Source organism: Artibeus jamaicensis, unplaced genomic scaffold (genome assembly GCF_021234435.1).
Source record: "Artibeus jamaicensis isolate MK-2021 breed Jamaican fruit bat unplaced genomic scaffold, CSHL_Jam_final contig_685, whole genome shotgun sequence".
NCBI classification, from domain to species: Eukaryota; Metazoa; Chordata; class Mammalia; order Chiroptera; family Phyllostomidae; genus Artibeus; species Artibeus jamaicensis.
In genome coordinates, this window is record NW_026521924.1 from 16693417 (window position 1) to 16719991 (window position 26575).

At 38.7% G+C, this 26575-nt stretch overlaps 1 protein-coding gene across 5 annotated transcripts in view; it reads left to right on the plus strand.

The window, feature by feature from the left end:
* CBFA2T2 (CBFA2/RUNX1 partner transcriptional co-repressor 2) overlaps window positions 1–26575 on the plus strand; it is a 147646-nt gene that overhangs the window by 24420 nt on the left and 96651 nt on the right. The window contains exon 1 of one of the 5 annotated variants that reach the window (XM_053671083.1): window positions 16494–17692. The exons of 3 other annotated variants lie outside the window; for them this stretch is intronic. In XM_053671083.1, the coding sequence (XP_053527058.1) occupies window positions 17479–17692 (214 nt within the window). In that variant the 5' untranslated portion in view covers window positions 16494–17478. Of the gene's footprint in view, window positions 1–16493; window positions 17693–26575 lie in introns of those variants that run through there. One more of the 5 variants, XM_053671082.1, reaches the window with a different exon arrangement.

Here is a 26575-nt window from a genome sequence, read left to right on the forward strand (position 1 = left end):
CCACTGGGAGTTTGTACTGCCTATGACCAAGTTATTTTCACATTGTGACATTTCTTTCACATTCATGATTTTTTGGATAACTTCCTGTTCCTCTTTATATTCTAGTTTCATTACTACAGATCTTCCCATCTCTGTCCCCTTTGCTTTGTTCTCTTTGTGAATTAAGAAAAAGTTAAAAGCAAAACAAAAGACCTATGCATAATATTACTGCCATTATCTTTGTATCAAGAAAGAAAAGAATAATACTTAAAATATTTTAAAATGATTTTGTTTATTTTTAGAGAGAAGGGAAAGGAGGGAGAAAAAGAAGGAGAGAAACATTGATCTGTTGCCTTTCCTACATCCCCAGACTGGGGTCAGAACCTGCAACCTAGGCCTGTGCCCTGACTGGGAATCAAACTGGTGACCTTTCACTTTGGAGAACAACGATGCCCAATCAATTGAGACACAACAGTCAGGGCAATAATAATTAAAAAAAATTTTTTTTCATGAAAACAGAGATTCAGTTGTGGCCCAGGCCACAATTCCAGGCATAAGGGAGAATGTTAACAAAGGCTCACTGGTGGAAAAGCACAAGACATGCTTACAAGATGGCACATGCTCTCATTTAGGCCAGAATGGATCTCACATGCTGTTGTTGTATATCCTCATTTTGTGTCTGGGGATTTTGAAAATGTACTTTTGTTGGATTGTTGCCCCACTAGAAAAAAACTCTGATCTGTTGCAATTCCAATTTGAAACTGCTTCATTCTGGATTCCTTATCCTTGGACTCTCCCAATAATGTCTGTGGTCTCACTGGGTCTGCCCTATTCCTGTGCTGAACGATAGCACAGGAGCACAAAGCGGTGTAGGCATAAATGAGAGGCATATGGGAGTGGTGTAAAAGGACGGAGTCTTCATGTGCCTGGGTGGGCGAGCTGGACTAATAGCTCCCAGCAGTTCTTTGAATCAGACATTGTGGAGCCAAGAGTCTAGCATTTGGAATTCCACTGCTTGTGTAAAGGGTCTGTCTTTTATCCTTCAAACCACCATTTGTTAAATGGCTAATGACCCAGTGGACCTGTTGACAACAAAGGGGGGAGGCTGGCAAAGATCAAGTTTAAAGGAAAAATAGGAAAGAAAAGTTCAAAGATAGGAAAGTATGAAGAAAAAGGGTTTGATCATAACTTCACCTACCCTTTATTATTATTTTTAAACAATTCTGGAGAATTTTGAACATAAAATTGAGAGAATAATGTAGTGAACCCCTATGTACTTATCCCCTCGGCTTTAGTCAGCTACACTAAATGAAGGAAAACCTAGAATTCTGGTGAGCCTTGGGCTTGGTTTCTGGGCCTCTTTAGATCTGGGCACTTGTGTCTCAGTGCTATCCTATCCAACTCCCCTTTTTCCTCTTTTGGCACCTTGTCTATGGAGAGCACTGTGTTTAGGATTTGTGATGAGTAGATCAGTACTTAACCTCTAATAGCTTAAGGAACTGAGTGCTGTTGTTCAAGTATAGCAGTTCTATCCACGGAGCACAGTGAAGAGGGGACTTAAGAAGGCTCTGTTGAGAAGGTGGCATTTGTGTTTACTTCAGGGAGGGTGCAACAAGAAGATTGCGACTGGATATTTTGATTCAGATAGCAGTGTAAGCAATTAGCTCTTTTCTGTGAGCTATTTATTTAGAACGTGATATTTTTGTTAATGTATATAACACAAGATATATTTTCGATGAGCTTTTCCTCCTTGATTTAGCTAATTTAGATGCATGTTGGGTTCAAATATTTTCTGCTAAACTGTGTGTATCTCCTTGAATGCTTATTATTAAGATGAATTCTGAAAGGTATTGAGAAAGACCATTTCAAAGCAAGTTGAATCAAATTTGATTGCTTGGACAGGACTTGTGAGAGGATGTGGGCTTTGTCTGAATCTCTTGTTTCAGATGTATTTATCAGTTAAATAAGCCAGGAGAATAGTCTTTTGCATTTTAAAGATTTTATTTATTTACTTTTAGCGAGGAGAAGGGAGAAAAAGAGGGCGAGAAACATTGATGTGGGAGAGATATATCAATCAGTTGCCTCTCGAACTCCCCCAGCTGGTGATGCAGCCCGCAACCCAGGCACATGCCCTGACTAGGAATGGAACCTGCGACCTTTCGGTTCCCAGGTCCGCACTCAATCCAGCGAGCCAGCCTCACCATCATGGGCATCTTTTGCGTTTTAAAAAGCTAACAGCTAAGGGGAATACACCACAGATAATGTTACAGCCTAATGAAGTATTGAGCTAACTTGACACCTTCCTGTGCCTCATGTTCTGTCTTCTGCAGTTCTCAAGGAATGATTCCTTTTGGTGCTTCAGACCCATGTTTCTCACTGCCTACAGATGATGTTGGGTTTGATTCACTGTCTCATATCCAGCTGTCTCAAACTGCATGGAATCATCAGGGATCTGCCCCCTGCCCCCTAACCCCTAACAAATAGTACTTCTTGACTCTTTCTTCTTAAACCTTTATTACTTTTCCCTTGTATATACTTTATTTTGTTCTTTCACTTTTTGAGAAATTGAAATATCATGGATGCACAATAAACTGTATGTTTAAAGTATATGGTTTGATGACTTTCGACATGGAAGAATCTGTGAAGTCATCACCACAATCAAGATAGCGAACATATTATTCACTCCCACAAGTTTCTGTTAGCTAGGACAACAGTCTCACGGTCTAGACAGTTTTAAAAGTTATTTCTTGCTAAATTTTAAATTGTAGCCTAATATTTTGGAGATTAGATATAAACAGAATGAGCTGACGTGAACTCAACGTGATAAAAGTAGTCAACTGCAAGGAAGAAGTCAACATGTAATTGACCAAATAATGTACAATATATAACCACGGACTAAGGCTCCCTTCTGGGAGGCAGAGTTCTGAATATGAATTCCCTTGTCTCCTTTACTTGCTTTAGGTAAATAAAACTACATGGTGACAACCGTGTCTCTTTTTTGAACAGAGCAAACCAAGAGGCAAACCTCTTGAGTTTGGTAACATTTACTTTTGCCCCTTTGTAAATTTCTTCCTTTCATACTAAGCTCGCTCCTTCCTTCCTTCCTTCCTTCCTTCCTTCCTTCCTTCCTTCCTTCCTTCCTTCCTTCCTTCCCTCCCTCCCTCCCTCCCTCCCTCCCTCCAGAGAGAGGAGAAGGGGAGGGAGAGAAATACCAATGTGAGGTTGCCTCTCATGCATCTCTTACTGGGGACATGGCCTGTAAACCAGGCGTGTGCCATGACTGGGAACCAAACCAGCGGCCATTTGGTTTGCAGGCCAGTGCTCAGTCCACTGAGACACACCAGCCAGGGCTCCCTTCTTTCTTTTCCTCCTTTTTTCTTTTGGCTTCTTTCATAAAGCATAACTATTATAAGATTTATGTATCAGTAATTCATTCCCTTTTGTTTTTGTAATATAACACTATATGGATAAATCTCATTTGTTTGTTTATTCACCTGTTGATAGATGCTTGAGTTGTTTCAAGTTTTTGACGATTACAAATAAAGCTTCCTTTGTAAGTACATAGGTGTGGCATGACTGGATCATGTGATGGATCTATGACTATTTAAGAAATTGGCAAACTATTTTCCTAAAATATTTTCAAGTTCTTATTTGCCATCCATATATCTTCCGTGGTGAAATGTCTGGTTAAATCTTTTACCCATTTAAACAAATTAGGTGCATTCCCCTTAGGCTGTTTATTTTCTTGGTGAGTTTTGAGAGTTTTTTATGTTCTGAGTGTAAGTCCTTTATCAGATATTTTCTCTCAGTCTGTAGCTTGTTTTTTTATTCTCAGTTATAGTCATGTTTTCTGAAGGGCAGAAACTATAAAAAATTTTAGAAGTACAATTTATCAGGTTTTTTTATGGGCTCTGCTGTACTTTCATTGTTGTATCTAGGAAATATTTGCGTAACCCAAGGTCACAAAAGATTTATGGGTTCTTCTGGTACTTGTATAGGTTTTGTCTTCTATTTAGGTCTTTTATCCATTTTTAGCTCATTTTTCTTATGCTGTGAGATATACATTAAAGTTTTTTTCTTGTCTTTATACCTATACCACATAGTTTTGTTTACCATAATGTAAAATCAGGTACTATTAGTTCTCCAGATGTACTCTTCTTGTTTCAAAGTTGTTTGTGGATATTCTAGGTCTTTTGCATTTCCAAATCAATTTTAGAATCAACAATTTCTACCCAAAGAAAAGCATTCTGTGATTTTCATTGGGAGCACACTGAATTTTTTTTTAAAGATTTATTTTTAGAGAGAGGGGAAGGGAGCGAGAAAGAGAGAGAGAGAACCATTGATGCATGAACAAACTCACAGAACAAACACCGACTGGCCATGACAAACTAAGGCCAGCAACCAAGGCACGTGCCCCTATCAGGAATCAAACCGATGACACGACACCTCTGTGTGCAGGACAACACCATCTCATTCTGGACCACACTGAATCTTTTGGTGGGGAGAATTGATACCATAACAATATTGAATCTTCCCATTTGTGAACATATAATAGTATGTCTCTCCATTTATTTAGGTCTTCATTAAATTTTTTGGTAATGTTTGAACTTTGGAATACCTTTCTTATATATCTTTGCCAAATTTATCTCTAAGTATTTCACAACGTTTTATACTATTGTAATTGTTTTGTTTTTAATTTCACCTTTTGATAATTGCAACTATACAGAAGAAATACAGTTGGTTCTTATCAATAAATGTATTGATCTTACATTCTGCAACTGTGCTAAATTATTTTAATACCTTTTTGTAGATTCTGTTAGATTGTCTACAACATCCATAGATGGTTTTCCATTAATTATTTTACGTACTTAATGCCAATATTTTCTATGTTGCCAGTACCTCAGAGTTTGTCTTCTTCCATTCCTTCTTGTTTTCATGTTGGTCCTAGCCATTATCATATCATATATTTTTTAAAATCACTAATTAATCACTCTAATATCAGACAGACATTCTTCTCTCACATCTGTCTTGCTTGTGGCTATGAAAAATTGTCTTCAGAAAACACTGATTTCGCTGTGTTCAAAGCTACATCATGGTTCCCACGTATCCCCCCACAATGAAATCTTTCCCTTCCTGCGAATAATTGACTTGTGTTCACCCATCCAACTCACTGTAGTCTAGTCGCCACCTAAAATAATATCAGTACATGTGAGGTGAGCATTAGAGTTGAGAATTTGGTTTGAATTCCTGCTATGGCACTTAATATCTTTGCAATCACTGATAAAGTCTTTAACCTCTGGACACTATGTGCTCATCTGCAAGAAGATACTAATATGAGAAGGTCCTCACAATATGAAGGTTAAAAGAAAAAAAAACATAGTAATCCTGGCTGTGTGCCAGGAACACAGTGTGGGCAGTCAGTAAATATTTAGCCTGGCACTGTTGTTAGCACTGGGTCAGTGAATGAGTGCCTGCGTGCTTATCTGTTTCTGTACTGCACTGTTGTTTATCTTGTTCTCCTGTCGCAGGACACTCTCTTCATCTTTCAGGTCCTGTGAGCTCCTCCTCCTGTGTCAGAGTCAGTACAGTCTACTTCAGTTACTCATTTCCCCCCGATTCTCACATCCCTTTTTGAGTTGCCATCTTACTCAATTACAGACCGGGACTTTTTGAAAATCTTTGTATTCTTCACAATGCCTAGTAGAAGTGTACCACAGTTTCTAAAATAGCTGTTTCTATAGTTAATTTAGAAGGAACAAAATGCTTTGTAAAATTTGTGTGTTTGGGGGTGAGATTAAAGTTTCAGGCGGAAAGAAGTTCAATTTTACATGATATGAAAATGGTAGGAGTATTTTTTTGATGAAAAGTTAACTTTAAAAGAATAATTACATTTTTTGTGTGTACTTCTTTTTTAAAAATGTATCTTATTGATTATGCCATTACAGTTGTCCCATTTCCCTCCCTTCATGCCCCTCCACCCTGCGGAGCCCCACACTCCCCCCCTTTAGTTCATGTCCATGTGTCACAAGTTCTTTAGAGTCTTTATTTCCCATATATTCTTACCCTCCCCCCGTCTATTTTCTTTTTAAAATATATTTTATTGATTATGCCATTACAGTTACTCTATTTCCCCCTTCATTCCCCTCCACCCACCACAACCCTCCCCTACCATTCCCCCCTTTAGTTTATGACCATGTCTCAAGTTCTTTAGATTCTATATTTCCCGTACTATTCTTGCCCTCCCCCCATCTATTTTCTACCTACCATCTATGCTACTTATTTTCTGTACCTTCTCCCCCCTTCTCCTCCTCCCACTCCCCTGTTGCTAACCCTCCATGTGATATCCATTTCTATGGTTCTGCTCCTGATCTATCTGTCTTCTTAGTTTGCTTTTGTTTTAGGTGTGGTTGTTAATAACTGTGAGTTTGCTGTCCTTTCACTGTTCATCTTTTTTATCTTCTTTTTCTTAGATAAGTCCCTTTAACATTTCATATAATAAGAGCTTGGTGATGATGAACTCCTTGAATTTGATCTTATCTGAGAAGCACCTTATCTGTCCTTCCATTCTAAATGAAAGTTTTGCTGGATAGAGCAATCTTGGTTATAGGTTTTTGGATTTCATGATTTGGAATACCTCTTTCCAGCCCCTTCTTGCCTGTAAGGTCTCTTTTGAGAAATCCGCTGACAGTCTGATGGGAACTCCTTTGTAGGTGACTGTCCCCTTATCTCTTGCTGCTTCTAGGATTCTCTCCTTCATTTTAATCTTGGCTAATGTAATGATGATGTGCCTTGGTGTGTTCCTTCTTGGGTCCAACTTCTTTGGTACTCTCTGAGCTTTCTGGATTTCCTGGAAGTCTGTTGCCTTTGCTAGATTGGGGAAATTCTCCTTTATTATTTGTTCAAATAAGTTTTCCACTGATGGCTGTTCCTTTCCCCCTTCTGGTACCCCTATAATTCGGATGTTGGAGTGTTTAAAGATGTCCTGAAGGTTCCTAAGCCTCTTCTCATTTTTTTGAATTCTTGTTTCTTCATTCTTTTCTGGTTGGTCATTTTTATCCTCATTCTGGTCCACTCCTTTGATTTGAGTCTCAGTTTTCTTTCCATTACTATTGGTTTCCTGTGCATTGCCATTCATTTCAATTAGTGTAGCTTTCATAGGTTCCTCTAATTTGTGACTAAAATCAACCAGTTCTGTGAGCATCCTGATCACCAGTGTTTTGAACTGTGCATCTGAAAGTTTTGCTATTTCTTCATCACTTAGATTTATGGGCTGTGGGGCTTTGAGATCATCTTGAGCCATTTTTGGTCTGTTCGTGCCCATTAACTTTGAGGAGCAGAGCCTTAGGTGTGGGGCGTGGCCTCCTGGGCGGGGTCGCTGTGTTGTGACGCTTATGTGGGGGCGGGGTCAGAGCCGGAAATGGCGGCCCCCCTCTGCTGCCTCCCGTTGCTGGGACTCGACCCAACCCGACCCGCTCCGTCTCTCTGCCCACTCCCTCACTATCTGCGCAGGAATGCGGGACCTCAGTCAACCCGCCACGCCCTTCACCCTCGCTGGATCCGCCAGTTGCTCACTGGGTCCGCCCTTTGCAACCCCACACCTGGGATCCGCGCGCCCGAGTCCGTCTGACCGAGTTTTCCTGTGCAACCTCGCTCTGCCAGCTCCTGGCTTCGTTCCTCTTACCGGTCAGGCTGAAGAATTCGTTGTTATCAGGCTTCCGAAAAGTTCAATTTTCTGTGTTCTGGCTCTGTTTTCTGTTGCTAATATTTAGTTGTCTCTAAACTTGGTTGTGTGAGAAAGCACGACGTCTCCACCTATGCCTCCATCTTGGTGGAAGTCTCTGAGCTGTTCTTCTTGAGCCATAATGTTTTGGTCTGTTTGTGCCTGTTATATATGACAGGCACAAACTCTGTATGAGGTACAGAGCCTTAGGTGTTCACCAGGGTAGGGCAATTCAGGTCGGTGGGTTTTGATGCTGTATGTGGGGGTGGGGTCAGAGAGGGGCAATGGTGTTTTTTTCTGCTCTCTCTTGGATTTCAGTCCCCTCTGCTGCTTCCCGCAAGCAAATTGGGCCTTTCTGTGCTGGTTCCCAGGTGTGTGGGCCTGTGCACCCTTCAGGACCCTGTGGGTCTCTCCAACAAACTCTCTGTGAGCCTGGGAGCCTTTCCTGGCACCTCAATCCCTGCAAGTTTTTACAGTTGGTGCTTTTAGGGTTTATTTCCCAGCATTGGGGCCCTGGTTTGGATGGTCTGTCTAACTGCTCGCTCCTTTGCCTGGTTTATTTTTGCGTGAATGTGTGTCCGTGGTCAGGCAGCCGCCTTGCACCCTCACTGGGTCTGCCTGTTGCCACCCTGCACCTGGGATCTGCCACCTGGGATCTGCAGACTGTCATCTGCATGCCGTTGGCCCCTCTTACCTGTCTGGATGAATGGTTCATTGTTGTTGGACTTTGGCACAGTTAGTTCAGTTTTCTCTGTTTTGGTTGTGTTCTGGTTTCTAAATCTTTGTTGTTCATAAAGTTGGTTGTGTTTCCACCTGTACCTCCATCTTGGCCGGAAGTCCCTAAGAGAATAATTAACTTTTCATTTTTTAAATTTAAAAGGTTTTATTTATTTGTTTTTAAAGAGAGGGGGAGGGAGGGAAAGAGAAGTATCAATATAAGAGAGAAACATCAGTCAGTTACCTCTTGTACTTGCCCTGACCAGGGAGTGAACCCACCACCCAGGCATGTGCCCTGAATGGTGATCGAACCAGCAACATTTTGCTTTGTGGGAGGACACCCGACCAACTGAACCACACTGGTCAGGGTTATTTTTTTATCTTGATTTCGGCTATCACACCAGCTCATTTATGTAACAGGATGGAAATTTGGAGTAACTAAACCATTTCTTCTCTCTGTGCTACTTCATAAACCTTATTGAAAAATCACATTGTTTCAGCTGTAACAGACTGTTCGGTACTTTAAGGGTTACACATATATATTTATAGTTTAAAATAGTAATCTGATTATTATGTGTGGAGAAACTTCCCGAATAACATGCTGTTTGAAAAACAGTTTAAGACTGTTAAGGTTCCATTTAAAAAAGTTGCTGTGGTAAGACTGCATATTAGGAAAAGATTTATTGGGCTATTTAATAAAATAAGGGACTTCAAAAACAGAAGATGATACAGGTTACTTTTATTTGTTATGTTAAATAACACAGTAATCAATTCTAAATTGTTAGACTTTTCCTTAGTACTCTGTAAATAAAGTATGCTAATAAAATCTTTATATCCAGGATACTTGTTGAAAACATCTGATTGGTGTAATAACTAGCCAAAGCCATTAACTCCTGATTTGTATCATATTCTGGAGTTGTTCTCTAGGGGGTGCTGTTCACATAGAATATAATGTAGAAAGTAACCTCTAAGGGTTGTGCAAGTAGGAGGTATTAGTTTTAATGCCTTTGGCTCTCATAAGTCAATAAAGCAGTTTGAACATTACTGACAGCTACCCAGTAGCTTCGATTCCTATGCCCTGACTAGGAATCGAACCAGTGACCTTTATTCAGTTTGCAGGCTGGCACTAAATCCACTGTGCCACACCAGCCAGGGTCTGATGCCATACCATTTTATGTTCCTTGCATTAAATCATTTTTTTCTTCCCTTAGTTCTTTTCATTTCCCTCAGTTACAGGTACATTTCTCCCAACCCATCTGCACTCAAAACCCTACCTATGTTCTCTGTGAAGCCTGCCTTTTTTATTTGCCTAGCTAGAAGAGGTGTTCCTGTCATTTTTGGTATTTTTTACTTTATATTTCATTATCATTGTGCTATGTGAACCTTTATTCCTTACTGTATTTATAGTCATATTGGAGGGAGGGACTTTCTTAATTATCTTTGCATCTCTTAGTGTGTGATTTTTCTTAAACTTGAGTGTATAGAACAAATATCTGAAGAAGTTAAAGTTTGGATTACAGGAACCTCCCTCCACATTCTAATTCACTGAGTCTGACATTGGGCTGAGATTGTAAATTTAACAAGATCCTCAGGAGTGTTTAGCCAGAAGGGCTAGGGGCCTGTATGATTTACAACATCTGGCCCAATACCTTGTCTTGCTGTTCAGAGAGCATAGTTATGATCTCTCTCTCTTTTTTAAAAGATTTTATTTATCTTTTGAGAGAGGGAGAGAAGCATCAATATGAGAGAGAAACATTGACTGGTTGCCTCTGGTACACGCCTTGTCCAGAGATGAACCTGCAACCCAGGCATGTACCATGACCGGCATTGACCTGGCAACCATTTACTCTTTGGAACAACACCCAACCAACTGAGCCACACCAGTCAGGGCTGACTGATTCTTTACTTGATCTATTAAGTCATTAATTTCTATTGAAACATTGTTACATATTATAGGGGAAAACAAAACAAGTATATATTGGGTTGGCCAAAAAACTCATTTAGTTTTTTCTGTTCAGTGGGTCTAGTAGTGCTTAGGTGTGTTTAACTTTATTAGAAACAATTTTGTTAGATTGTATCTTGACAGCTGTCATATCAGCATGCATTTAAAAAACCCATCAAAATTGGTGAATTTTTATGCAGGCATTTTAATATTGAAGATAGAAGAAATATGCAACTTTTTTGGCATATTATACTTTATTATTTCAAGAAAGTAGAAACACAACGGAAACACCAAAAAAAGTTTGCAATGTGTGGAAGAGGTGCTGGGCCTCATCAAACATTTCAGAAGTGGTTTGCAAAGTTTCTTGGTGCTATTGACATTTTGGCCAAATAATTCTTTGTTGCGGGGCTGTCTATGCATTGGAAGATGTTTAGCGGCACCTTTGGCCTCTACCCACTAGAAGCCAATAGTGGGGCATAGCCAACATACTCAAAATATCCAAGTTAATAAAGTTATTGGTAAAAATGAAAAATGTGTCTTTCATTTTATGGAAAAAACTAAATGGACTTTTTGGCCAACCCAGTACTTAAGATTTCCTGGTGCAATGGGGGTGCTTAAGAGACACACATAAAACAGCCAATGGAACACACATTCGGGGCAGTATTGATATAGGATCAAATGAATAGTCTGTTACATAGTGAAAGTAAATGATTGCTGGAGTCGGAGAAGGGGGAGATGAACAGGGACTAGAGAATCAGGCAAGTCTCCAAGGAGAAGATAGTAATCTTCTTTGGAATTTGATCAGAAGAACAGGTCATTCTTAGAGGGAAGAACATAATGAAGATTCATTTTACAGGCAAAAAAACAAATGGAGGCTCAGAAAGGGAAAAGTGATTGGCAGAGGATGTACGAGTTTCCTGATCACTGCTCTTATATTTTATGCAACATTCGGAGGTTTCCAGTGTTACCAAGCAGCAGACAGCAAGTGTTATTTTTATTTATGGTGGTTATATGTCAAAGCACTGCCGATTTCCAATTTTAGCTGTGATAACCTGAAAGTTCAAAACAAAATGTTTTTTGGAGAACAATTGTGAATTTGACAAAGTTGATCTTTTATTAGGTATGTTTAGTTTGATGCATTTTCAACAGTGACTTTCAGAAGTATTGAAGAGAATTTGAAATAATGATGTTATGATATTTTGCTTTGTATATTCACTGAACACATATCGATTGTGGTAACTACATGTCTCATCTTCCTTGTGGGTGAGGCTATCCAGTAGTAATTATTAGTTTTCATCCTAAAGCAATTGGCCCAATTTGATCATTCTCCTTGAAACACTTCTTCATTTGGTTTCTAGGGCACCATCACACTCTGTAGTTTTTCTTATCTCACCGGTGGCTATACCATCTCAGTTTCCTTTGCTGGTTCCTCCTTTTCTTTGGGATCTCTTTAGCATTGGACTGTCCAGTGCCCAATGTTCAGCCCTGGAATCTCTTGTCTTTATCTTTATTCATTCCCTTGGTTAACTCATGGAACCTCATGGCTTTAAATACTATCTATATGCTAACAACTTCCAGATTTATATCTCTAGCCCATTAACCTTTTTTAAAGATGTATTTTATTGATTACACTATTACAGTTGTTCCATTCCCTGCCCCCCTTCCCCCCCCCCCCCACGCTGCACCTGCCCTTCTACCAGCATTCCACCCCTTTACTTCATGTCCATGGGTCATACATATAAGTTCTTTGGCTTCTGCATGTCCTATACTATTCTTAACCTCCCCTGTCTATTTTGTACCTACCATTTATGCTTCTTGTTCCCTATACCTTTCCCCCTGTTCTAACAACTTCGAGATTTATGTATCTCCAGCCCATTAACTAGAATCTCAGTTGCTTTGTTCAAATGCCTACATGACCCTCTCCACTTGGATATCTGACAGATGTCTCCAACTGAAAAATGTCCAAACCCGGACTTCTGATTCCCCCTCAGATCATGTCCTTCTTCAGTCTTCCCCAACTCTAGTCTTTAACCAAAAGCATTGGAGTTATTCCTGACTGTTTTTGGATTTTTTCCCCATTTTCCACATCTAATCAGGCAGAAATCCTGTTTGCTTCACCTTGAGAATATATGCTGAATCTGAATAGCATTTTAATTTCACTCTTCCTATTCTGGTCCAAACCACACCACCTCTGACCTGGCTTATTGGAGTTGCATGCCAGTTGTTTTCCCTGCCTCCATTATCGCCTCACCATCTGTTTTGAACACAGCAGCCAGGATGATCAATTTAGTTAGGTCTTGGAAATCTACTGCTTAGCACCCCGTTAATGACTCTCACTTTACTCAAAACCAAAGTTTATTCAATGACCTTCAAGTTTTCTATGGTCTAAAACATCCCCCTCCCTTTAAGTCTCTGTACTCATATTCTTGTGCTTTCCCAGTTCCAGCCACATGGATCTTACAGTTCCCTGAATACTCTAGTCCCCATTTGGAGTCAGAACCTTGACCTAGACTGCTGTGTCTTTACCTGTCTTATGGCTCAGTTCTTCATTTCCCTTCTTAATGGGATTGACCAGGCTACCCCATTTAAAATTGCACCCCGCCTTCCTTCCTCATCCCGCTCTACCAGCTTATAACCTTCTAACATACTGTGTATTTTATTTATTTTGTTTATTGTCTGTCTCTCTTTGCTGGAAAGTAAGTTCCCAAAAGGACAGGGATTTTTGTCTGTTTTGTTTATTGATGTATCTCCATTGCCTAGAACATTGTCAGGCATGTGGTAGATGATGAATAAATATTGTTTGAATAAGTGAATAGAACAGAATAGAATAGAATAAAATAGAAAGCAAAGTAGACACATCGTCCCTAATCTCATGAAGTTTATAGCTTATAATTTGCATTTTCTTAGTGAAGTTATCAATATTTTCTATACTTTTTGTTTGGTGTAAATATGTGTAATTCAAAAATATTTGTTAACCAATCAGGGCACATGCCTGGGTTGCAGGACAGTTCCCATCAGGGGACGCATGAGAGGCAACCATACGTTGATATTTCTCTCCCTCTCTCTTTCCCTTCCCCTCTAAAGATAAATAAATAAAAAAATTAAAAAAAAACTTGTTAAATAATAGGCATTTAAACTTTATAAAGCATTCTTTCTTTTTTTAAAGATTTCATTTATTTATTTTTAGAGAGAGAGGAAGGGAGAAAGAAGACAGGGAGAGAAACATCAGTGTGTGGTTGCCTCTCATACATTGCCCACTGGGGACCTGGGCTGCAATCCATGCTTGTGTCTTTGCCTGGGAGTTGAACCGTCAACCCTTTGGTTGACAGGCCTGTGCTCCACTGAGCTACACCAGCTAGGGCTATTACAAAGAATGCTATCTGGAGTTTGTGTTTGGAATTATGTGAAAACTATTAAACGTTAAAATAGAAAAGCCAGCCCTGACTGGTGTGGCTTAGTTGGGTGTCATCCCACAAAGCGAAAGGTCACCTGTGTGATTCCAGGTCCGGGCACATGCCTGGGAGCATGGAAGAGGCACTGATCAGTGTTTCTCTCTCACATTGATGTTTCTCACTCCCTCCCCTACCTTTCCTTCTTTCTGAAAATAAATAAATAAATAAAATATTTGGGGAAATAGAATAGAAAAGTCATATGCCAGAAAAGGGGATGATATGACAATTTTTTAAATTTATTTTTTATTGTATTTTTGCCACTACCATTTTTATTCCCCTTATCCCCCCCACCCCTGCTATCACCACACTGTGTTGTCCGTGTCCATGAGGCCTTTTTCCTTTTTGCTCAGTTTCTCTACCCTCTAACTCTCCCCTTCCCCACCACCCTGAGCTATCAGCCTGCTCTCATCTATGAGTTTGTCTCTGTTTTGCTTATTAGTTCAGTTTGGTCATTGGATTTCACATATGAGTGAAATCATATGTTCTTTGTCTTTCTCTGACTGGCTTATTTCACTTAGCAAATTTTTGAAAAATAGTGTTACATTACCTGGGATCTTAATACATTGCTGTGAACCCTTAATTACAAAATGTTCTATTTCCTTGCAATAAAAAGCAAATTTTTCGCTTGTAAATGGGATTCTCAAATGAAATTATTTTAGCTCTCATTAGGGCCTTTTATTTATTTATTCTTTTGCAATGTACCATTAAAAATATATTATATTGAAACTCCAATTTCTATGGTAGAAATCAAATATGGAAGACTTTTGAACAAATATCCAGTGTTGAAGCAAACATAAATACTAGATACCGTATTGATGCCAACTGAGGAAATATGATTAGACTTAGTTAATAAATAAATCTGTTAACATAATCTGCCATGTGCCAATTTAAATAATGAAATCGTTAACTGTAGGAGGCTGTTTTGTTAAGTGTCCTACAAGGCCTGTGTCTTCTGCGCAAGCCTACAACTTAATGATCATTGGGAAATAATAAGACCCAGTTTTCTGCCTCTGAAATTGTTAGCCGAGGGAGAAGATAGTTACTTGTTCATGAAACTTTAATGACACTGCTACTATATCTCCTTTATTTGTGACTGACACATTTTTCTTTTTTCCGGAGCATGTGCAGCGATTTCATAATAAATACAACTGTGATGCCTTTTATATTTACAGAAATGAGGATAGCCTGGCCAGGTGGCTTACGTGGTTGGGACGTCGGCCTGTGCACCAAAAGGTTGCGGGTTCCATCCCCAGTCAGGGCACACGCCTAGGCTGCAGGTTTCAGAACTGCTCGGGGGTGTGTTTGGGAGGCAGACAATTGATGTTTCTCACGTTGATGCTTCTCTTCCTGTCTTTCTCCCTTGCTCAAAAATCCACATAGGTATTCTCAGGTGAGGATTACTTTTTTAAAAATTTAGGATAATGAAGGTTATAAAACCTTGCCTTAGTGGCCATAACCCTAAAGACTAAAGGAAAAAGATTTTCAGTTGATTTGAATTTTGAATTTGTTTTTTTACTCTGAAAAATTAGTTTAGCTCACCGTGGCCTGTTTGGATGTATGTCTTTGCAATTAAAAGTTTACTACATATACCAGCAGAGAAAACTAAGGTTTTATTGACTCTCCGTTTAATTTCATTTCAGAGCTAGAATTTGTTAAAAGTGAAACATTAGGTCTTAAGAGAGTTTTATAAGGATGTGGTAAAGTAAAATTTTCTATGAAAACACACAGGGATAATTGGAATGAACTGAAGAATTTGTAGAGTTTTCTAGCAGAATGTATGAATATTTATCTGTAGGTTTTATATTTATTTTATAAAAGTATAAACTATTAACCTTAATATTTTGTTTCTCTAACAGATTATTGAATGCTTTAATTTTTCTTACGTCTCATGAGTCTTATCCTGTTAAGAGACAGGAAGTAAAAAGGCTGGTTGGCGAAAACGTAGGTGTAACAGAAAAATCCATATAGGCATTTTCACTTTTTTGAATGGAAGCATTCCGACAAATCTAGTTGTAAAAATCTCTCTGAAGTGAGTATTTTTCCACTAACTTTTATTATAAGTTGGAAACACTTTTCTGAAAGTTAAAACAAGAAATAACCTCAATATGTAAAGTGGGAAATTTATAAGGAAAGTAGCATCTCTATATTCTGGTTGTTGTATAAGTGCTAGGCCTCTTTTGAGGGTGTTTGTTGTTGTTTGGTTGTTGTTTTAATCCTCACCCGAGGACATGCGTATTGACTTTAGAGAGAGAGGGAGAGAAGCATCCACTGGTTGTCTTCCAGTTGCCTTCTTTACAAGAGCCCGACTGGGGAACAAATCTGCACCTCAGGTATGTGCTCTGACCGGGCATCAAAGCCGCAACTGTTGGGTTTATTGTACAACATCCCAACTGAGTCACACCAGCCGGGGCATTTTGTATGAGTTTTAATGTTCACCGAAAGATACTCTTTCACCTCGAGAACTACGAGTTTTGGTCTTTTAATTAGTACTTCTGCGGTCTTTGGATTTTAGTTTCCTTGCAGTAATAGACTTCAACAACAGGTTTGTGTATCTTAATAAAACTCATGTTTTAGGCTTTTTAACCTCAAATTTTCTATATATGTAAAAATAAATTGTATTTGGAGTTAAGAGTGATAGTACTATAAGTGATAGTACTAGAAGAACATATAGTTGTATGTTACTACAATCTTTCTAAACAAGACATCAAAATCACAAACTACTTATAAGAACATAATCTCAGAGTAATCAAGAGAAATCACCACTTAAAAAACTTGGCTAAGGTGGAACTTCTTGAATGGTAGAATGAGGAGCTTGGCAAATCCTCTTCTTCAAAAGCAGATAAAACTGGGCAAAATCATAAAAACAATCACTTCAAACTTGTACTGTTTTGTTAAGGAATGAATACTGGTAATTCTACAACATGGATGAACCTCAGAAACAGTGTAAGTAAGTTAAAGATGGCCAACTCAAAAGACAACATGTTCTATAATTCTGTTTATCTAGGAATGGTTAATATGTAGGGACAGAGTGAGCGGGTAAGTGGTTGCCTGGGACTGTGGTTTTAAATGAGGTTTCCTATAAATCGACAGAAGAGATTTTAGGGGGGTGATGGAAATGTTCTAAAATGGCATTGTGGCGATGGGTGTAACAACTCCGTTAGCTTACTAGATATCATTGAATTGTGCATTTAAATCAGGTGAATTTTATGGTATGTATATTATACCTCAGTAAAACTTTTATTTTGAATGTTGGGGTTTTTTTTCCTTATCCTAAAGGAGTGGCCCAAGTATAGCACATCTCAGAGGATGGCATTTATTTACTTAGGTGGCTGCTGCTCTCAGTTTATTTAGTTAAGGTGTTCTGAGAGCTCGGTACCAGTGTGAGATAGAACACCAGCTTTGTTAGGGTACGTGTTATAATTTTAGGCCCGTCAGACACAACAACCTTATTTGTTTTTTAATTTACAAACTAGGGTTCAATAAATACCTGACTTAGAACCTTACAAGAATTTGGACGTTCAGTTTTGTTAGTCACATAAAGCCTTCCGAAAGATAGTAAGAGCTGTCGATCCTGAAGACTTGATAAATGTAACACTCTATGTAGTCCTTGCGCACAGGTACATGCCCCTAGAGTACATATCTTATTTGGGACAGAGCAAGGGTAGAAAATGGTCGTGGTGTTTGGGAAAACCAAGTCTGGGCCAGTAACTTTATTTTTAAAAGATTTTATTTATTTATTTTTAGAGGGAAGGAAACATCAATGTGGATACATGAGAGATACCTCAGTCTCTCCATCCTTTGGCTGCCTCTTACATGCCCCCAGCTGGGGACCTGGCCCACAACATGCCTTTACTGGGAATCAGACCGGCAGTGACCTTTCAGGTAGTTCACAGGCCAGCATTCCATCCGCTGAGCCACACCAACCAGGGCTGGGCTAGGGATTTTTAATAGTTATTAGCAAAGTGGGCCTGAAATTATTAAGTTTTTGCCATTGCAAAAACCAGTAGCCCTTCCGTTGAATTCTTGAAGAGAAGATAATAGGATTTGAATACATTATATTTAATAAGTATTTAATTCAACTTTCCCTTGCCCCATTTTAATTAAATGAAGGGGTTACATTAAATTCTAAAACTGATGATCCGTGGTTTGAGCCTGTTAAATTTATTTTTCTTAACTTTTTAAAAGATTTTATTTATTTATCTTTAGAGGGGAAGGGAAGGACAGGAGAGAAATATCAATGTATGGTTGTCTCTCACGTGTCCCCTGCTGGGAACTGGCCTGCAACCCAGGCATGTGCCCTGACTGGGAATCGAACCTCGATCGTCTGGTTTGCAAGCCTGTGCTCAATCCACTGAGCTACACCAGCCAGGGCATGCAAACTTATTTTTTAAACAAATAGGATATTTTTATTTATTCAACAAGTAAGCATTGAGTATGTTAATTGAGACATATCCCCTGTCATCAGAGAATAGTAATGGATACTCAGGTCAACAAATAACTGAAAATCTGAAGTACCAGTATAGTATTATGTACTATCAAGCTACCTGGATAGTACCAAGAGGGACCATTATCAACTCTGCTTGCTTCAGGTTCATCTCTCCCAAAGGGAAGAAAGACCCCTGGGATAAGTCTTGAAGTCTTTTTTTTTAGGTGTGTAGAGAAGAGCTTATTTGACCTTAGTGTTCGTAGGGAAGGTAATTGGATAGTCTAATTTGAGTAGAATAACTGGATATCATCCCTTATGCTTTAGAATATAGTGTTGGCTTATTCCAGCAAATGGTAGTTCCTGCTTCGTAAATTGCCTCTGCTTCTGATCCTTCAACTTTAAAAAATCTGTTACCACAATTAAATTGAATTCTTGATTTTAAGCTGTGACCCACAGCTGCTGCAGTCTGACTTGTGTCCGGTTCGGGCTGATGACTCAGACACCAAGAGAAGTGTTTTTCTGTTTGTTTTCAAGATCACTTGTGGATTTGATTGTATCTCGGTATTTTTTTAAGTTGATACAAAATTCCAAGCTTTGTAATGTTAATTGTATTTTATAAATCTATAAATAATAGTTTTTAATAACTGATAAAAAGAAATTTATCCATTGTCATGTAAATTGGGGAGTTAGAAAGAACCTCTTTTTATTATCACATTTAACTTAATGATGTCATTACTAGACCACACTGAGGATCAGTTTAAGAGAGACGAATAACAAAGTTTAAATAAGATGGAAAGAAATCTGTAGGTGCATCTCATAGCAACCACCTAGTCCTGTCCTCTGATTTGACAGATAAAAGGGTCAGTGATTTAGATAATTCACTTAGTAGCAGAATTGGAACAGTCACTCCAGGCTCTTTCTATTGAATTAGAAGAGAAAATCAGTGTCTCTTAAAATGTGTGTTGTAAACTACCTAAAAAGGAAGATACTCCATTTTTTGGTCAGTTGTGTATTTCAAACTTGAAACAGTTGTCAGGCCCGTGAAACCCAAGAAGGCAAGTGAGAGACAGCCTTTGTCCTTGAAATTTGAAAGATTATCTGATGTGGAGAAGCTGAGACAAATTGGTTGATGTTGTCCACCTACTGCCCCCAATAAAGCTCTGTGTGGTCTGTCCCCTTGCTTGTCACTCAACTTAATCTTCCTTCTACAGGTGTAATGCTGTCAAGCCATGCCGACCTCCTTCCAGTTCTTCATACTGGTCATCTTCCCATACATGCTCTTCCCTCTACCTGAAGTCCTTGAAATGCTCTTCTCCTTTTAAAAACAACAACAAAAATCTAGTTCACTTCTCATCTTTCAAGTTCCACTTCATCAGAGAATACCTCGTATAACACAGCCCTCACTAACCTGCCCTTCACACGCTGATGTGAGACCCCTCTTTTCCTTGTGTTTATTTTTCCTGTACAGCACTTTCTTCATTTCATTATAATGCTGATGAGATGTTTTAGTTTCTGGTAAATTTGGTTTTGTTTTAAATAGTTTAGCTACAGTTCCAAGAACCTATTGGCCTTGTTAAGTGAGGATTTACTGGACATTTATTTGTATTATGGTTCTGTTAGTTTTCTCTGTGTCCCAATTCTGCTGTTGTCATGGGAAAGCAGCTACAGATAGGCAATATGTAAAGGAATAGACAAGGGCCTCTTTCAATAAAACTATTTACCTAAACAGGAAGCAGGCTGTAGTTAGCTGATTACTGATGTAAAAAATCATCTCCTAATGATGTAAGTAGTCATTTTGTTGGACTTGAAAACTCTCATTTTGCACCCTGGCTGGTGTGGCTCAGTGGATTGAGCACCGAACTGTGAAGCAAAGGGCCACTGGTTGGTTTGATTCCGGGCCAGGACACATGCTTGGGTTGCAGGCCAGGTCCCCGGTGAGGAGTGCACAGAGGCAGCCACACATTGATGTTCTCTCCCTCTCTATCTCCCTCCCTTCCCCTCTCTCTAAAAATAGATAATAAAATATTTTTTTAAAAACCCTCTTATTTTACAATCTTGAGGGTGTTTTATATTACTGATTTTAGAGAAAGAGAAAGGAAGGAGGGGTAGAGAGAGGGAGATCAATTTATTATTTCACTTATGCATTCATTGGTTGATTCTTGTATGTGCCCTGACTGGGGATCAAACCTGAAACTTTGTCATATCCGGGCAATGCTCTAACCAACTGACCTATCTGGCCAGGGCCAGGAGTCAAATTTTAAGATAGTTATATTTATTTAATATATATTTTTACTTTACCCAATTTAACTAGTATCTTGTATTTTTGCTAGCTTTACATTTTGGTTTAAGTAAAACATGATTGATTCTTTATATTAATTTACACTTGATCTTAGCCAAAAATCTGAGAAGCAATGAATTTTTAAAAAATATTTTATTGATTTTGCTATTACAATGGTCCTATTCTCCCCCTTCATTCCCCTCCACCCTGCACACCCCTCCCACTTACATTCCCCCTACTTTAGTTCATGTCCATGTGTCATAAGTTCTTTAGCTTCTACATTTCCCATATTATTCTTACCCTCCCCCTGTCTATTTTCTGCCTACCATCTCTGCTACTTATTCTCTGTATCTTCCCCCCTTTCTCCTCCTCCCACTCCCCTGTTGCTAACCCTCCATTTCTGTGGTTCTGTTTCTGTTCTAGTTGTTTGCTTAGTTTGCTTTTGTTTTAGTCGTGGTTGTTAATATCTGTGACTTTGCTGGCTTTTTTCTGTTCATATTTTTTATCTTCATTTTCATAGATAAGTCCCTTTAACATTTCATATAATAAGGGCTTGGTGATGATGAACTCCTTGAACTTGACCTTATCTGAGAAGCACAATGATTCTTTATATAATTCAAAAGTGAAAAGATTATTTTGGTTTTGGGGTATAGACTAAAGTTTTGTAATGTGTTAAGTTTTTTTAAAAAACAATTTTTTATAACCTGATTCTTGGAACAAAATATAACATTTTGTTTTTAATAGATATAGAAATATATACACCAACACATTCATACATTAAGATTCCAAGTAGACAAGTAAAGGCAATCTGCGATGAAAGGCAAATTGACTATAAGTATCAATGCTTGTTTATTTATTATTTTTGACACCTTCGAAGTTCTAGAGCCATCGTTTTTCAAAGATTTTATTTATTAATCTTTAGAGAGGAGAAAAGGGGGAAGAAAGAGAGGGAAAGAAACATCAGTGTGTGGCTGCCTATTTCACACCCCCAACTGGGAACCTGGCCAGCAGCTCAGGCCTGTGCCTTGACTGGGAATCAATCTGGTGACCCTTTGGTTCACAGGTGGGGCGCTCAAGCCGCTGAGCTGCACCAAACAGGGCCTAAAGTCATCTTTATATGTGCTGGGTGAGAGATTGGATCTGGTAAATCCAAGTGAAAGGCCTACAGTTGAAGCATATTTGTAGAATAATTTTTATGTTTCTCACTAACTTATATTTAATTGTATATTATGTACTTATATTTAAGTCTCTTACACTTTGTTTTTTAGCAGTGGTCCAGTATATGTATAAAATGAACACTACGTGATTAAAATGATTTTATTAACAGTGTTCAGAACCATTATGGCAGTAGTAGTGATCATCAGAATAGGAAGCCAGAGTGGGGGGAGAGACTGTCGTGCGTGTCTTCATTGGAACGCCATGGACTGCTGCACGTTTCATGTAATACCCCAAGGGCAGTTTCGAACTGTTTTGTTGTGAATGGGGAGTTTAAAAAAATAAGTACATTTGCTACAATAGAAAATTTATAGAAAGTATAGATAGTGCAAGGATTATAAAAGGAACTCTTTAGCTCAGTGGATTGAGCGCGGGCCTGGGAACCAAGCAACCACAGTTGGATTCCCAGTCAGGGCACATGCCTGGGTTGCAGGCCAGTTCCCAGCAGGGAACACATAAGAGGCAACCATACATTGATATTTCTCTCCCTCTCTCCTTCCCTTCCCCTCTAAAGATAAATAAATAAAATCTTTTAAAAAAAGGAACTCTTGTCCACCAATTGTTTACATTTTGCTCATTTGCTTTATCATTCTGTGTATGATATATAATATTTTTTCCTGAACCACTCTGAGAGTAAGTGGGAAGTATGCCTCTTTTGCCCCTGAATACCTAATGTATGTTTCCTAAAATCAAATGCATTCTCATGCATAACCACATAATTAAAATCAGGAAACTTAATACAGTGCTGTTACCTATTCACAGGCTATATTCAAATTTTATCAGTTATCCCAATAATGCTTTTTTTGACATTTATTATTTTTTATTTAGTTATTTTTCAAGTACAGTTTTCTGTTTATTTCTCCCATCCCAACCCACCCTGCCCAGTGCTCCCCACCTCCCTCCCATTTCCACCCCCTTAGTTATTGTCCCTGTGTCCTTCATACTTGTTCCTCCAGTAATGCTCTTTATAACTTCTGTACCCCGGTCCAGTCCGGGATCACACTCTGCATTTCATTGTCATGTCTCTCTAAACTTTCTTATTCTGAAACAATTCCTTAGTCCTGGCTGCATTTTTACTTCCTCTCTTATTTCCTTAGTCTTTTTTCCGTCTTTCCATCTTTTTCAGTCTTTCTCGACCCAGGCAATTTTGAAGAGTACAAAATGTAAAGAATGCCTCACTCGTCTGATGTTTTTCCTATGATTAGATTCAGATTACAGATTTTTGGCCAGAATGCTATAAAATCAATATCGTATTCTTAACATGTCATTTAGAGAGGCACATGATGTCATTGTGTCTCAACATTGGTGATTGGTGATGTTAAGTGATATCTGTGTTCATTTTGTTAAAGTTGGTCTGTTTATTTCTCTGCAGAGTTATCGGTTTCCTCTTTGAAAGCAATACGTAACTTGTAGGATGTATTTTGAGACAATGTAGATATATATCCTGTTTTTTATCAATTTTCTATCTACTAATCTATACCAGTGGTGATTTTCTACTTCCATCATTCTGTTTCTTCCATCATTGTATTTTGAGTTGAAACCTACTAAAAGGAATAGCTTTCCTTTCTTCAATATTGATTCATTTAAAAAAATTAATAGTTTGTTTTACAATCATACTATAATTCAGCCTTTACTATCATTGATTTGGATGCTCCAGTTGACCCACATTTGACCTTGGCAGCTCCGTCCACCTGGCTTCAGCATGTTTTTGACATGTCTCCATTATTTCTGAGTCGTCTTTTACTTTGTTGTACAAGAAGCTGCGGGCTCATTTCGTAATATCTGCCCCGCCCTGGACTGACCATTTCTCTGCAGAGCCTTGGTTTCAGTAGAAAACGTGGTTTAGAAACCAAGATCTGTAAGATGTTCATTACTGTGAGGTGTCGTTGCATCTGGACCCTGTCAGCCAACAGCTAGGAAGTGTGTGCATGAATGTGTGTGTGTGTGTTTTAGTGTCCATTAATTTTAACATAAAATATAAAAATAATGTTCATATTGATAACTCCAATTCAAATCTAACACATATATTGATTTTCCTGTAGGAGAACATTAAAAAATTTTTTTAAAGAAAAACAACCCCTGGGAACATTTGAGATCTTGCTCGCTGGCATATTTCTTCCATTGAACTCAAAATCATAAAAATTCAACTCCTCTCCCCCCACAAAAAAGAAGACCCAGCCAGTGCCTTCATAAATTCTGTTGTACGGCAACCAAGTGAGCAGTTTCGTTCACTGTTCCGCATATGTTGCAGTGCTGGCTTCTGTCCTTTATTTTGTTTTATTTTTTTTAACTCAGGCATGTGCCCTAACTGGGAATTGAACCGTGATTCTCTGATTCGAAGGCCCCTGCTCAATCCACTGAGCTACACCAGCCAGGGCTTTTTTTTTTTTTTTAAACCATTCTTTATTTTTAAAAGTTGATGGTGCATCAACTCATTCTGTGGTCGGTGAGGTCAATGAGTATGCTGGTGCCACGTTCAACCTTTTGCCAGACTTTAATTGCTTTTGTCTGTGTGACCTAAAAAATTTCCCCCCTATTTATCTGCCAGCTTCACCCATAATTTGGCTCACTTAAAGGAATTGCTGCACCCCGACTGGTGTGTCTCAGCTGCTTGGGCATTGTCCTGCGGAGTGAAAGTTTGCCTGTCCGGTTCTGGTCAGGGCACTCCTTGCTTTTCCCCAGTGGGGTGTTTATGAAGGACAATTGATTGGTGTTTCTCTCTCACATCAGTGTTTGTCTCCTCTCTTTTTCCCACCTTCCCCCCCCCAAAATAAATAAATAAAATATTTTAAATCTTCAAATAATTCCTTAATATAATTAAATATCAAGCGAGTCTTAAAATGTTCCCACTTATTTCATAGTTTATTTTTTATAGTTGGTTCAAATTAGAATCCAAGTAAGGTTTATTTATTGCAATTCTCTAATTTCTCTTTTAATGTGTAGATTCCCCTCCAACTCCCTTACCCCATTCCTAGCCCCTTTTCCTAAAAATAGGGGTTGTTCACATTATAGATTTTCTCGTATTTTGGACTGTGCTGTCATTAATATGTGCCTTTGTTCCTTCAGTGTTCTATAAACTGGTTATTAGATCTGGTTCCATTGGATCCAAACTTACTGTTTTCTGTTACTAATGCTTCATAGGTGATTGTATACGCCTGTGTAGCTCTCATCTCATTGAAGTGGCAGTTGATTATTACCTAGATTAATTTTTCCATTTGGGATTTGCAGAATGATAGTGCAAGTATATAACTTTTTCATTTTAGTTGGAATATTTCAATAGGGATTGATTTTATATGAAGGCAGATAAAATGGTTCACTAGTTTTAGAATAATGAATTGGTTCTCTAGTTTTCTTTCAAAAAGATCAGTTAGGTTTTTTTTTTTTAATTTTTTATTTTAGAGAAGGGAAGGGAGAGAAAAAATAAAGGGAGACAAACATTACCAGCTGCCTTGCACATGTGCCCCAACCCATTGGGGACCAAGCCCACAAACCAGGCATGTGCTCTGACTGGGAATCGAACCGGCGACCTTTCAGTTTGCAGATGATCCCAACCAACGGAGCCACATCTGCCCGTATGAGATCAGTTAGTTTTTAAACAAATACCATGTGAACTCAGAAATTGAAACATTTTGCTGTGTTTAAATCTATTATACTTATTTTTTATTGATACCCAAATGATCTAATTTTAGTTGGTGGGAACTAAACCAACTAAACCCCACCCACTCTTCAGGTTGGTTCCTAAGCCCTTTGGACACAACTCCAGAAGTCTTTGATACCTTTATTGCTTTCTGACATAAGTTTTGTACATTTCCTGCTCCATACCTGAAGTCAGCTTTTTCTAAAGAGCCCTGCTTCCATTTAGTGGGAAATGGTATTTAGAATGCATAATCTGGGTGCAAGATGTGAAAGAACCACCTCTTTTTCCGTTTTAAACAATACATATTCGCTGACACAGTTCCTGTGGGTCAGATTTTGAGGCATTTTACCTGGATGGTAGTGGCTAGGTATGTGAGCAGGTTGATGTTGACATTGGCATTTGATTTCCACTTCTCACCATGTGGGCCTCTTAGTGCTGCCTGAGTGTCTTCATGACATGGTGGGCAGCTTCTCACTGATCTAGTGATCTAGGACAGGCAGTAGCATCTTAAGATTCATTTTCCTACTAGACAATAGAGGGTAATTTGGTGCTCTGGCTCTGGACTCAGACTACCCGCTGCTGGTATGAGCTAAGTAGGTTAAGTAAGTCACTTAACTCTTCGTGCCTTACTTTACTTAGCTGTAACATTGAGATAATGATAATACCTACCTAAGAGGCACTATATAACATAGGGCTTTTGTGAAGATTCGGAAATGAGAACAATCTCAGATACTTAGTACCCATGGCAAGCGCTCAGCCTGCTCCCGTTGCTATTATTTCCAACCCCTGGGCTGAACTAAAGACCCGAAACCTAGTCTGTGAGTTGCCCTTGACAGAAATAGTCTCTCTTCCTATTTGCCAAAAATTGCCATGACAGAAAAATTGTTTACAGACTCCCACTATTCCAAGTATGTTTTAGAAGATTAAGGGTTAGAGAACTGTCGCTTCCCCTCCTTGTTTTATGTGTATGGAGGGTCTTTCATCTCTAATCTGTGTTTATGGGCATTTTATTGCAGGGTATGTTTAAATGTATTAATGTAATGTGACCCGGGAAGCAGCCAAGCCTTCCCTTGGCCTAGTTTTAACAAACTTTTTACTTGTACTTTAAAGTATAAATTCATAGGAAGTTACAAAAGAAAAATAAGTACAGGGAGGTCCATAGGACCCTTCAGCCAGTTTACCTTGATGGTAATATCTTGTTCTCAATGA